General features: G+C 47.0%; 1 protein-coding gene across 2 annotated transcripts in view; it reads left to right on the plus strand.

Moving 5' to 3' along the window:
- Positions 1-3167: 3167 nt before the first annotated feature.
- Positions 3168-14046, plus strand: part of EPHA4 (EPH receptor A4) — a 104809-nt gene continuing 93930 nt past the window's right edge. For both annotated transcript variants that reach the window (XR_007778268.1, XM_050978112.1), the window contains exons 1-3: positions 3168-3301; positions 4222-4289; positions 8623-9286. Coding sequence is in view for 1 of the 2 variants with exons in the window: in XM_050978112.1 (XP_050834069.1) it covers positions 3211-3301; positions 4222-4289; positions 8623-9286 (823 nt within the window). In the remaining variant the exon portion in view is untranslated. The remainder of the gene's footprint in view (positions 3302-4221; positions 4290-8622; positions 9287-14046) is intronic.

Here is a 14046-nt window from a genome sequence, read left to right on the forward strand (position 1 = left end):
TTACATTTCCAGATGATTTACAGTTTCTCAGAGGGTCTGTGTTGGTGTGCTCATGTGCCTGCTTGTCTGTACCACTCGAGTCCTGATCTCTAAATAATTCGGCTGGGGTTGAGCTCTCTGAAGCAGGCAGGATCAAACATTTAACACACTGTCATAATTAATACACTGTCTGCTGCTAGTGAATACAATTTCACCGAGGAACTGAGACAAATACAAGCTCTGAGACAAATACCAGAGACGCTGGCTGTGCTTTATTGAGCTGCATTAAATTGACCGTTTAAATGGTGTAAACTTGATGATGGTGCAAACATGATTAGTTCCCATCAAAGCCAAATCACTCCTGATAGTGAGTTACAATAACATAAGTTGTCCAGTTGGCAGCAGAGCAGGCTGCTCAGGTAATAGGCGTTTAAGACAAATGTAACAGCTCCCACAGCTGTAACAAAATTTTAAGGAATAAATTTTGATGTCAAATACTTTGTTGAAGGGTGGAGTTATTGGCTGAAGCCGAGAACAGGATTTAGTCCAAGTATCAATGACATCTGTTAAAACCAAGCTGGGCTTTTAGGATTCGTTGAAATGACACAAAGTAAGGAAATTGTGATTATTTTGGCAAGACTTCTTAAAAAAAGCCTCACATACTGGAGGCAAAATATAGTAGTTTTGGTAGGATTGCAAACATTTTATTTTATGACATTTGCAGGCCTTTTTTACATTGTCTGTGTGTATTTTATGTGACTTTTTTAACAAATTAAAGTTGCTTTAAATTACAGAAAAATTTTTAAGGTTTCAAAGCATTTTATATATTTTTAATGACGACTGACTCTTCTGGCATTGCCACAAAAATAACTTTAATTAAAAAAAGAAGACGTTTTGATGCTTCACCATTCCCATAAAGTTTACCCTTGACTAGTAGTGGATCTGTCAGAGCCATCAAAGATGTGAAAAGAACATTCAGATAGTTTTAATTGAAGACTGCCTATATTTCTGTGTAAATAATAAAAAAGGCACTAAACCTTTTCTTCCTTCTCATTAGGCCAAGAATTCTTGAAGATAATTAAAGTCAGGAAGTACAAGTTTTAACAGTTGCATTGACTGTGCTACACTGTTTTCTAACTCCCATTATCCAAGCAGCCGCTTAAAAGATTTATTTTCTACGGGAAGAGAAAAATACACCAGATATCTTTGCAGGGTTATCTTGAAGGTTCTGCCAGTGGGAGCTCCAAAAGAAATGTTCAAGGTTAAGGAAAACAATCTGAGCCTCAGAAATAGGAACCTCATTGTAAATACTGTGTTACCAAACCTTCTTAACAGCAGTTTTAAGAGCCAAAAAAATGCATCCTCCCAAGATCTCGACCTGAAACTAAAACGGGTGAAAGACACTCTATGTTTTAAGCAAAAAGTGTCAGTAAGAGCGTGTTTGTAACTATTATGTTTCAGAGATATTTGGATTTGGGAAAAAGTAGAGCGATTTAAAGAGAAACCAGCAGATTCTGAGCAGGCGTGTTTCCTGATGCACAGAATTGTTAGTTAGACTTTAAGCCGCATTCAAAATATTTTTTTAGCTAATCGGACCTGTAAAGGGCTTCTGTGCGGAAGCTACAGCTAACTCTGGCAAGGATTCGCTTTAGCCCAGGCGGAGAAAAAATCCTCGGAGCGTGTGGGTGCGATTCCCGAGCGCCGGGCGCTGGGACGCAGCCGGGGGACGGAACCCTGTCCCGCACGGAGCGAGGGGAGCGCCGGGCGGGCCGAGAGGGCGCCGCGGGAGCGAGGGAGCTGCTCAGCGGGACAAGGGAGCTGCTACCGCCTCCGAACCTGCGGGAAACTGAGGCAGCGCCGCCGCCGAGAGCCGCGGGCGGCAGCGCGGGGGACTCGGCGGCCGAAGAGGGATGCGCTGCGGGAACCGCCGGCTCTGGAGTTTCCCGAGGCTCAGGCAGCCGTACCGATAGCGGCGGAGGGATGGAGCATCACGGGCCGGGCAGCGGCCGAGCTGCTCCGTTTCCCCCGGTCCCGCAGCGCTGTCCCGGCAGGCGGCTGGGGCGGCCGGACAGACAGACAGGTCCGGGGGCTGCTCTGTGAGTACGGATTGTTCAAGGACGGTGCTCAGCCCACTGACGCTGCCTTACCTATACAAAGCTTAGAGGGCTTCTACAAACTACGCTTTTGTTGTCAAGGCGCGTTTGGAGACATTACTGAAGAAGTCAGGTGTTGGGAGCGTCCAAAGCAAAGCGCGGCTGTGGCTGCACAGCGCAGGATCCCGGGGACAGCCCAAGGGCATCAGCCGGCACAGGTGTCCCCGGGCACAGCTCGGGGGGACGCGTCCCGTGTACGGCTGTGGACGAGGGGGATGCGCAGGAGCTTGTGCGTCCCGATGGATCTTAGCATTCAGAAAGCCGCTCAGAGCCCGGCTTTCCCTCCAGCCCGCCCCGCCCAGCCGCTGCCCCGGTGCATAAAAGCGTGAACCATTGGCACCTCCGCGGTGAGCGCCGGGGCCCGGCCTCTGCCGCTCACAAGGGAAGCGGCGCTGAGAGCGGCCGTCCGCACTGCCCATCTCTGCCCGTCCGTGCACATCTCTGTCCGTCCCTGCACATCCCTGCCCATCTCTGCCGGTCCCGGTCCCTCTCTGTCCGTCCCGGTCCGTCCCTGCCCGGCCCCGGGGAGCCGCTGCCGCGGGAGCCGCTGCTCCCGCCAGGTGGCGCTGTTGCTCAACGGTGGCGCCGGGCCGAGCCGGGCGGGGCGGCGGCAGCTCCCGGGACGCTCCCGGGACGCACCCGGGACGCGAGGCCGCCGCGGGCTCGGCGCGGGGCAGGTCCGTCTGCGCTCCGCGGCCGCGGCTCCCCCACTGCTCTGCCTCTCCTAACTTTGTCTTTTGGCCTTTTCCATCATCTTTTGGAGTTCGGACACTGTTAAGGTTGCTGAGCCCCGCGGAGCGCTCACCGGCCGCGGCCGCTCGCTGCCGCCGCCCGCCCAGGGCAGTGCTCCCCTCAAGGCCCCGCCGGAGCGTCCCGCAGCGCCCGGCCCGGCTCCCCGCTCTGCGCGCCCGCGGGGCGGGACGGGGCGGGGCTCGGGGCGCGGAGCGGGCGGCGATTGGCGGCGGCGCCTGACGGACGGGCCGGCCCCGCCCCCTTGGCAATGTCTAGCGCGCGCCGCGCGCCCCATGTAGGCAGTTATTCCGCTGGGATAGCGCGGCCGGAGCGCGGCGGCGGCGGCATGGCCGGGGTCCCGATCTGCGCCCTCCTCCCGCTCCTCGTCGGCGTCTGCGGCGCCGTCACCGGCTCTCGGGTCTATCCCGCCAACGAAGGTGAGGCTTGCCGGCGGCCGGGCTCTGCGTACTCCCGGCGGGGCGTCGGGGGCGAAGTTCGGTGTCCCCGGGCGGGCAGCGGTGCTGTCCCGTCCCCGCCTCGCCGCTCCGCTCGCCGCCGGCACGGCGCTTGCCCCGCGCTGCCCCGGCCGCTCGCCGCCCGTCCGGCGGCCGCGGACCTGTCCGAGCGGCGCTGCTGGGGCCGCCCGCGGTGCCGGCACAGGTGTCGCGGGGCGGAGCGGAGCGGCCGCCGCTTGCCCCGCGCGTCCCCCCGCGCCGCCGGTGCCCCGGCTGGGCCGGGCCGCCGAGGCTCAGCGCTCCCGCCAGCGGCGCCGGGGCGGCCCCGGATCGGAGGGCGGCTCATGAAACCGGTTCTCCCGGGAGCGCTCGGTGGCCCAGCGCCGTTCCCCAGGGCCCCGGTTCAGCCCGTTCTGCGGGACGGTCCGGCGGCGGCTCCGCGGCAGAAGCCCGCGGCTGTCTCCCGCTGCAGGCGTGCGGTGCCGGTCCCCACTGGAGCCCCTGCCCGGTCTCTCGGTGCCTAGCCGTGCTCCCGGGCTCTTGGAGGGTAGCCGCTGTGAGCCCATCGCTGGCGGGCGGGCGCGCTGTCCCGGGCGGCGGGAGGTGCGGTGCCCAGCGCCGGGGAGCGCTCCGAGAGGCGCTCCGGTGTCTCTCGCAGGTGTGCCGGGACTCCGCCGCGCCCCGGAGCGGCTCCAGTGCGTCGGGAAACGAACCCGCGATTCCTCAGTGAGAGTTTAGAAGTGTTTCTAAGATATTTGTGCGTTCGGAAATAACATTTCGTTTCAAGTGGAAGGTGGATGCGATGTGCTCCGCACATATGGAAACGTTCAGGTAAACCATTTATTTTAGTATTGCTTTTTGGCAGCTGGAATTTAATCTCTTTTATTTGTACCTTTCTGCAGTTACCTTGCTGGATTCCAGATCAGTTCAGGGAGAACTGGGGTGGATAGCAAGTCCCCTGGAAGGAGGGGTAAGTTTTAAACCGCTATCTGATCAAAAGGGTAAAGGGGGTGATTAGTAACTTTCAGAGAGTCCTAATGGCTCGATTATTGTTGATTGTGGTGAGGAGGTCAGATTTCTTCCCTGGCTTACCAAGTGAATTACTCTTTGTTGGAGAAACTCTATACTCCCTTTGGATAGTTCTGTCATGGAATAAGTGGAAACCAAAAGGGCAGAAAAGAGGTTTCAGAATTAAGAGATTGGTTGAGGCATGGGCTTAGATGCCTATTTAAAACTGAAATACCAACAAGAAATGTGATCTGCCGACTGAACTGGCATTCTTGACTGCTATTATTTTATCTGTGGACTGTCTCGGCTGGGAGATGTTCAGGGCAATTGCTGTTCTATTTCTGGATGAAGGAGTAGGGATCAATATACACGATAGACCTTTTGTTGTGATGGGACAGTTGTCCTGTTTCAGGGTGTAAACATCGTGTGTTTTGGTTTCTGAACAGATAAACTGCAGCACCCAGTGCTTGACTGTGATTCCTTGGAGTTTCTTTTCATGTACTTTTACCATTATCTTATTGAACAGAAGGCTGCTCGAATGCACTGCCCAGTGCTGATGTGATGACATTAAGAGGTTCATTGCTGGGCTTAGAGTCCCTTTGCTAAGAGAGCTTCACACAAGGTAGCTTTAATTTTTGGTTTAGCTTTATATTATTGGATCCTCCTTGCTGCTCCTTCATCTGTGCCCTGACGTACAGGGTGCCCAGTGCCTCTCTGGGAAACTCCTTCGAATGTTGGACTCTGGAATTGCTGGGATCTGGAGGAGACTGTACTTCATGGGACTTTCTTTTAATAAACAATTAGAAAGGCTTTTTCTTTCTTCATATGAACAATTTAAGCAAAAATGCCAGCAATGCGCACTAAACACGAATGTTTACAAAATAAAAAACCCAAATCCTTTTAATATTAGAGGAGTAAAAGCAGCTTGGAATCCTTAAGCAGAAGTAACTAAGTCAAAGTGTTTGAAAGAGGAAAATGCTGAAAGATCAGGACCTGTGCACAACAAAGCACTGGATTCTTCAGGAACCTACAAATTTACTTTTTTTTGTGTGTGCGTTCCCGCTCGCAATTAGAAGAAGCAGAGCTAAGGAAACAGCAGTGAGCGGAAGGAATCCGAGGCTGCCTTGGCTGCTGATGCATTATGCATAAGCTCTGAATAACCATAACATGGGAGAATGGGGGATTGTTTTGCTCCCCCATTGTCGTTCTGGGTGAACTTGACTACAGTCCTGGCTTGTGCTCCGCCTGAGCACGCTGTGCTGTCCCCGAAACTCGCTTTTTCAGAGAGTGGGGATGTGATTGGCAGGCCTCTGGCAGCGCCCACGGTGCACATTCAGTGCTGATTGCAGGCAATTGCCCTCATCTTTTGACAGCGTGGAAAGGTACAGCTCTATCTCAGGCAGGGACGGGCTTCCCTGTTAATCCCACACCCTGGAAATGCCGCTCAATGAGACAGGGTCTTTCGGACGCCTCTCCAAGGGATACCTACACTGTGTATTCAAACAGAACCTAAAATACAAGTTTTAATAAGTCGGCAGTGGAATCAATGATCAGAGGACAGCTGTGTATTATTAATGGCTGTTGGATTCCCCCCTTCTCCACATGCTTTTTCTGAAAGCGCCATGCAAGCTTGAGAAGGAAAAATGTGTGCTCTTATTGTGGACGTGACTCGTTTCACTAAACCTACATATGTGTGTTCTATTTTTAAGCCTGTAGTGAAAAATTTAAGAGTACATGGTCTGTTTCTGAGATACAGTGCTTGGAAAGCATTTACTTTACTTCATATGCTGCAGATTTATTTCAAGCAGCAGAAACAAACTCCTTTTTCTTCCTGGGAAGAATTTGTCCTTTAAGTGTTTTTCTTTGACTGTGTATACTTTATTGTCTATAAGAAAAAGGTATTTTTCTAGATCTAAAGCACACTGTTCCTGGGTTGTGAGGGTTATCTGGACAAGAAGGGCTGGAGATAAAGATTTAGTCGTTTAGCAGTGACTAGCTATATAGTAGCCCCAGAGGAATTAATGAGTTGCATTATAAATGTAATTAATGATTTACTGTTGCATTTCACAGTTGAAAAGCAGGTTTTGTGCCCAGAATGTTTTAATCTGCATCATTAAACTGTGGGAAGAGCTGAATTATAAAATTTAATTTCAGCTTGAAAGCAAAAAGTTACAGCTTTGACCACATACTTAGAGTCACAAGTCATTTACAGTGGCTGGACATTTTGGGCTGTAGTTATTTTCAGCTCCATTAGAAGGGTGCACTTGGGTTTGTTTCGTACTTGTGTGTTAATGGAATAAGAAGCCCGGCTCTGTACATTTGTGTGTTGGTCAGCAGATGGGTGTGTTGAGAACAGGATCCAAAAACTTGCTGAATTCAGTTGCTGCGTGTCTGTGACCTCGGCGGTCTCGCTATTGAATCCTCGAGCAGCATCCTCCATTGTGTAAATGCACTAAAGGAAATCCCATCAACAAGTATTATTTCCCTCTGCTTCTTCCTTTCTCTTGTGCCACACACAATATTGGTAGCATAGGCAATCTGAAGATAAGCAGAATGGAAAGTGACGGATCATAAAGACAACATTGTAGCAGTGCACTAGCTCTGCGGTGCTCTAAATTAAACAAGTCTGTCTTCTTACTAACAACGTGTTACACTTTACATTGATAGATGGCTTTTTAAGATTTATTTCTTCCTTTTCTCTGGAAAGGAGTGACATGCTGAGTATTGATTTCCCCCCTCCTTCATTTTAATTTGCAGTTATCTCTAGGCAGCAAATAAAATATTATTCTTTCTGCTCCTAGTGACTCATGGTGCTAACTGCTGTCATTCTATAAACGGATTCAGCTAAGCTGGAAGCTTTTTAAGTAAAAATCACTTGCATAAGAGCAATCCTTGTGAGAAGAATGCAGGATATTATACAAGAAGCCCCTTCATCTTAAGAAGGCTTCTGTTTATCAAAGCTATGGCTTCAGTAGTTTTGAAAAGCACTTCTGAGAAGTCTCTTTAAAGTTATTACTGTTTTCTAAGGATAATTTTATATGCTTCATTGTATTGCTTGCAAACCTAGTCAGCATATCATTATCTAATATTGTTATAGGGAAGGATAAATTAAATGATATGAAGTGCTATGGTTCTGCTGGTTTTATTTCCTGGAGAGATTTTTTTCATAATGCTCTTACTTTCCCTTCTCTCCCTGCCATCAGAGCACTGTGATAAACTTTTTTCTGTCTATGATAATACTTTGACCAATATTTTTCAGAACTGTTGAGTATGTGTGCTCTCCTTTTCTGAATTCATTATGGTGAACTCCTGCATCTCCTCCTTCCATACCCACCTTGGATTACACATGTTGTTGTTGTTTCATAATCATGTAGCCTGGCTGGCACTTCTGAAGATGCCTGAACTTGATCTGAGGGGTGTAACAATTCTGAAGAATGCTGCTATCCTGATCTTTCAGCACTTTCCCTCTCTGCTAACCCTTTTGGGATTTTGATAGTATGAATTTAGATGTTCCCTGACATTTTCTCCAGAAAAAAAAATATTTGTAGTATTTCTTCTTTTTTTACGTTCCCACTAGTAAGAAACTCTGTTTGGATAACAAAGTTAAGGTGATGTTGCTGGTAGACTGATGATGTTGTTTTGTTACCTGTTTTTCCTTCTATAAGAGCTACCCAAGTTCTTTGTAGACAGCTCTTTCTGCTCAGCTCCAAAGCAGAATTGACTGAGTCTGTCTGGGACATTGGTAGCCCAGGAAAGTAGTTATCAGCTTAGAGAAATAATAAGAGATGGCTTGAGAGTTTTGAAAATAAACGGTAGTGATGCCTGAAATGTGGATGTCGCTTTCTCTGTGTGACTAAGTCGGGCTGTGTCACCTGTTGGCTATTCCCAGGTGCAAGACTGGGTCCATGAGATATCTGCTGCAGAGAAAACACTGCAGGGCAGTGCTGGTTGGTGAAGTTCTGTGTGTGGCCCTGCTCCAGGCAGTGTTCTGTAGACTGAACTGTACTGCAAATAAACCTAGTCAGTCAAGGGAGCGTTCTTGGGTTGGTTCAGAGGGCCCTTAAAGCACATGCTTGCTCCTCGAGGCATGAGGGATTTGGAATTTGTTTTTCCTGAACAGGTGCTTCCTTTAATGTCCGAGTAGCTGAAGTCCTGGCTACGGCTTGGTCTGCTGGGTTGTTTTTTGGTCTGTTTGTTTGTTTCCCCGTAATGGAAGAAGTGCATGTTGTTTGTTGTGAAGCTCTGTTGTTCCTTTTAATAGTGATGTGTTTTTCTCCCCCTTTTCCTCCCTGCAGTGGGAGGAAGTGAGCATCATGGATGAGAAGAACACTCCTATCCGCACCTATCAAGTCTGCAACGTGATGGAGCCCAGTCAGAATAACTGGTTACGAACTGATTGGATTCCCCGAGAGGGGGCTCAGAGGGTTTACATTGAAATCAAGTTCACGCTCAGAGACTGCAACAGCCTGCCAGGTGTCATGGGAACTTGCAAAGAGACTTTCAACCTTTATTACTACGAATCAAACAACGACAAAGAGCGCTTTATTCGCGAGAGCCAGTTTGCCAAGATCGACACCATTGCTGCTGATGAGAGCTTCACCCAGGTGGACATTGGTGACAGGATCATGAAGCTGAACACAGAGATCCGGGATGTGGGGCCACTCAGCAAGAAGGGGTTTTATTTGGCTTTCCAGGACGTGGGTGCCTGCATTGCTTTGGTCTCTGTCCGCGTGTTCTACAAGAAGTGCCCGCTGACCGTTCGGAACCTGGCGCAGTTTCCAGACACCATTACTGGGGCTGACACCTCCTCTCTGGTGGAGGTTCGTGGCTCCTGTGTCAACAACTCAGAAGAGAAGGATGTGCCAAAAATGTACTGTGGGGCAGATGGTGAATGGCTGGTGCCCATTGGCAACTGCTTGTGCAATGCTGGCTATGAGGAGCGCAACGGAGAATGCCAAGGTAGGATGAGCCATATTGTACTGTTCATTAGGGCTTAGTGGAATGCATAATTGAATCAGAGATGAGAGTAAATGGACTAAAGCCAGTGATTAGCAGCCCTCTGGGATGTGGTGGGACAGAGGGGTTTAATGAAGAAGTCCAACAGCTCCAGGTGGCAAGGCTAAGAATTATATAATGCAAAACAAATGATACTGCTGTAATTGGCAGAAGGTGAAACACATTTTCTAGCAGACGCCTAAATTTGATTTGGCTCTTGATAGTCACCAAAATGTGGATGACTGCAAAGCAGTGCAGTTGAGCTACCATTGTTTGAAGAGACAAATCTTTCAAGGGAACTTTGTTAAACACGGGAAATTCTGGCAAAGTTGACTTTGGATAATGCAGTAGGTTAAGAACCAGTCTGGGAGGCAGGACAGGAGTTTTAGCTGGATTACTTTCCCGCTTTAGGAAGTGGAAATAAGTGGAAATCTTTGGTGTTTTACTTGTCACAAATTTTTAGCACTAAATACCCTTTGATATTTGACACTGCTGCCTTTGTTAAATATTTTCATTTCTCAGAGAGTCTCTATTGTCAGTTAAATAATAGAGGTGCTAGGATACTCTTAGAAATGCTAAAAATCTCCACCCCACCCTCCCACACACGCACACTATCCTGTGTGCTGCAGAATTAGGGATTAAAGTTTGTATAAAAGACAGATTTGCCTAAAAGAAAAACCCTCAATACCTATATTATCTTTGCCTTCCTTTTCTGGATAAAGAAGGTGTAGAAGGTTAGGGAAGGAGAGAAGACAGTTTATAAATAAAATATCTTTAGCCCTTGCTTTCAAAGTCTTGCTCATGTAAGCATAAATTAAGATCAAACTTAAATGGTTTCTTGCACAGGTCAGTGAGCTTAATTTTGCTGGGTGCTGAATTGAAGGTGCTTAGCTCCTTCAGGGATTTGGAGCCATGTTTTTAGAAAAGGTTCTTTGGAGTCAGTTGCCTCATCTTCTTGGTGTGTCTTTTACTAGAGCATTTTTATAAACTTGAGACTGAGAACAAGTTAGCAAAGCAAGTAACTGGCTGTTTTTGTGATGGACTCCTGAGAGAATGGTGGCTTTTGAATGTCCTACTTGATTTCTTTTCAATGGTAATTTACAGTCAATATCAAGTTCATTATTATGCATTGAAATTATATTTGGGTAGGAAAGAACTGCTATGTGTGAACTTCAGCCTTGGTTTCTGGAGATTTTGCTGTATGACAGAAGCCAAATGTGACATAGTGGCAACAAAACTGCCATGGGCTGAAATTACAGAGGACTGAAAGATGAGCTGCACAATGACAGGCCATCTTGTCTGGGGTAAAATGCTGTTTTTTCTTGTTGGCTTTTCCATCCTGTGAGATGGAAACTCAAAAGCCTGTTTGTCACCAAGTGTGTGAAACTGTGGCTGTGGCACTGCCTGGGTGCTGCTGGGGGAGCCATTGGTGGCTGGGGAGATGCTGTTAGTCTTTCACAGCTCAATAACTTCTGAGCCAAGCTTCCTGACACTTTACCAGCCTGGGTTGTGAGAGGAGGAAGTGAAGTGGGGAAGCATTTATTGGTTTATTGCACAGAGATGATTCTGCCTTCTCCCAAAGCCTATTAGGTCAGTACTGGGTCATTCTGACTGACACAGATCATCCATTTCTCAGTGTCAGTGGCCCAGATGTGGTGAGCTAATTGTCCAACAAATCTTGTGTTGTTTGGGGGGAATCTCTTGAGGTTTTGCTGATGGGCAGTGGTTTTAGTGGCATGCTTTTTAAGCTCATTTTTGTAGTGTTGGACTGGACCTTGGGTATGACTACCAGCTTACCTAAAGGCTCTCAGCTGCATCTGGGGACATTTGGGCTCAGGAAACCCAATTCTCCCTTTGCCAATGAAAAGGGAGATCAGGTGATGCCATATTGACAAAGGTGTTAGAAATGTTCTGTCTCTTGGGCTCTCCAGAGTGAAGTTGGCCTGTGCTCATCATTTTGAGAGCGTTGGAGCCAGCACATAATTGAAAGTGCTAAACCCATTTCATCAGCTGTTACTTGTGGTTTCCTTTTCTCACACTTGCCATTCTCCAGCCAGAACAGTTAACTGGGAAGCTCCTCCTGATGAATTCATGAAGCTCACCAGAACTGTGCAGCTTCTCTCCAGTTTCCAGTGAGGCTGTTAAAGCAGTTTGGCCTCTGACACTACTGAATGAGGTTTCCCCTTTTCTTTCCACTCTTAACTTAATCGTTTAGCTAATGTTCTGCTCTGACAGGTTTTTGGAGGGGAGGAGGAGGAGGATGAAGTGAGGAGGATTCCTGTGGTTTTGATATAGAGGACTGGGGGCAGGGGAAGAGACTTTGAGTTTGGGAAAGGCTGTGAAAGGGCGCTGGTCTGGGACGGGAGCTGGTGAGCAGGTTCCACCTCAATTGTTTTTCAATAGGTTGACTGTGGCAGGACAAATACAAGAAAAGGTCAGAGGTTGTCAGTTTCCTCATCCATCTTCCCCTGTGATCCTAGGGTCAGAGTGAGGATTGATTAAGATCTTAAATGTTTAACAAAAGCTCAGTGGGCAGGAATAGTTTGGGCCAGTGGACTGGGCTTTGCACTTGTTGGGAGATCCCCAGTCTGTGCTGCAACTCCTTGTCCTCTCCTGGGACCTGCTCCCTGCCCCACAGGGCTGGGACAGACCAGCTGGCCCTTGGGTTGTCCTGCGAGCTGCTTCAAGTTCACTCGCCCTCCCAATTTTTAAATAATACATTTTCCTTGAGATTCTTTTGCCTAATTTCTGATGTGTGTGTGGGAAGCATAATGGAAAGCCTTTTCACATCTAAAGTTCTTGTTGTGGGAGTTAATGACTTTCTGACCTCAAATGGGATTTTAAAAAATTTGTGTTGGTGGTATGGAGGTGTTTGAATATGATGACAAAAAGCTGTCCTTTCTCTGACTGCTTTTTTTTCCCAGTTGATGTTATTGATGATGGTTGTCTTACTGCACATCCATAAGTGTGTGTGTATATGTATATATGCAAAAACCTGGGACAGGAAAGAAAAGGAGCTAAGTACTAAATCCATATTTATTTGGGAAGCTTCACAGGTGTGTCATGGCAGTAGTTCTGCAAAATTGGTCCTGATGTGTAGAAGTTTTAGGTGAGCTCTGATTCTTTGCTTGAAAAAGAACTTGTAGCTGTGAACTAGATACAAAAAAAAAATTCCAATTTGCTGTTTCTGCTACTGTTTATTCTCCCTCACATATTCTGTGTTAGTGGCTGTCCATTTAGGAGAATATGAATGTGGAATATTGTTGATGGAAGATGACTATCCCAAATAGTGGCACATCTCAAGGCTAAGGCAATTAGTGCTTTAGGGCAAAGCTGAGACATAAAGTAATTTTAAACTTCACTTGTAGACATCATTGTTATGTAAATTGTTTTGTTACACATTAATAAAATGTGGTTTGGATTTAGTTACTATTTCCTTATGATAAATCACATATCTTTCTAACTCAAAGGAGGAGGGGGGAAACAAGCAGGAAGGGAGAAAAGACAGATTAAAGAAGCAATAGACTGTAGCCATCTGTGATGATTTTGATGCTGTGAAATTACAAATCTCAATTTTAGACCTGCCATTTAGTATAAATATGTGAGACAGTTGAGATTTTTACTGTGATATTGTAAAGGTTATGAGAGCCAACAGCTTTGTCTTCATCTACACTTGCTTTTTCTGAGTTGTGAATTGGCCAATTGGCAGAAAATCCAGTGTCATTTAAAATATGGCTCAGTCCTGGTTTCATATCACTGCTGTTTTTAGAATTTTCCTTCAAACTTTGATAAGAGCATCCCTAAGAAGTAATAATTTGAATGATAAGATTCTTTTAATCTTGGAGGCTTTGAAGAGTGGCTGTGATCATGGAAAGCAGCAGTTCAGTTTGCATCAGAAGTGTACAGTCTAATTATATGTTTTTTCTGTGATAAGATTCTTGGATGGTGGGTTTTTTAAGGGTGGGGAAGCAATGTAATTTGTGTGTACTTTCCCATTTTAGTCACAGATAACTCTTTTTGTCAAAATAGCACTGATGTACAGTCTGTCTGCACAAAAGGGTGATCAGAAGGGTGACTAAGACTGTGCAGATTTGAGATTTCAGGAGGATTTTTTTTCAGGTTGATTATTTTTGGCAGGGGAGAAAATGCACAGACTCAACATGTTAGGTTTTGAAAGGCGCTGAGAAGACGGAAGCTACAGGCGGGGCCTGGGAGCGATGCTGAAACACAGTCTGTCTGAACCAAATTTAGTTGGTTCTCTCCTCTGCTGATTTGGTTATGTTATGTTCTCATGTAGCTCAATAGATCTTCCAAGGGTTACTCCCTCTGTGATTTTCTTGTACCACCTGGTGCATTTCAAAATCAGCATTTAAATGTTATTGCAGGAGCTCTGCTGCTTTTCTCCTGCCTGGCCTCCTCCTAAGTCAAGTTACAGTTGTCAAACAATTGTCCCTTCATGTGTTGCTTGGAGAAAGGCTGTGATTGCTTCCTTTTGAATTTCTGACAAGACTTCTGCTGGTATTGCACAGGAAAGCAATATCTGGTCCTTATTCTCTGTGTTACTGGTGAAATGCACAATCCTCACAACCAAAGCCAGATGAGCTTTGTGGTGGTAATGAATTTCATGGTAGGTCTGGGTAGTCTTTTGTGGGACTTCCAGCCCATCTTCTGGTTTGTATGTTCTTTTAGGATTAAAAAAAAAAGGCAACCCAAAACTTTGCAGA

This window comes from Serinus canaria, chromosome 9 (assembly GCF_022539315.1).
Source record: "Serinus canaria isolate serCan28SL12 chromosome 9, serCan2020, whole genome shotgun sequence".
Lineage (NCBI taxonomy): Eukaryota > Metazoa > Chordata > Aves > Passeriformes > Fringillidae > Serinus > Serinus canaria.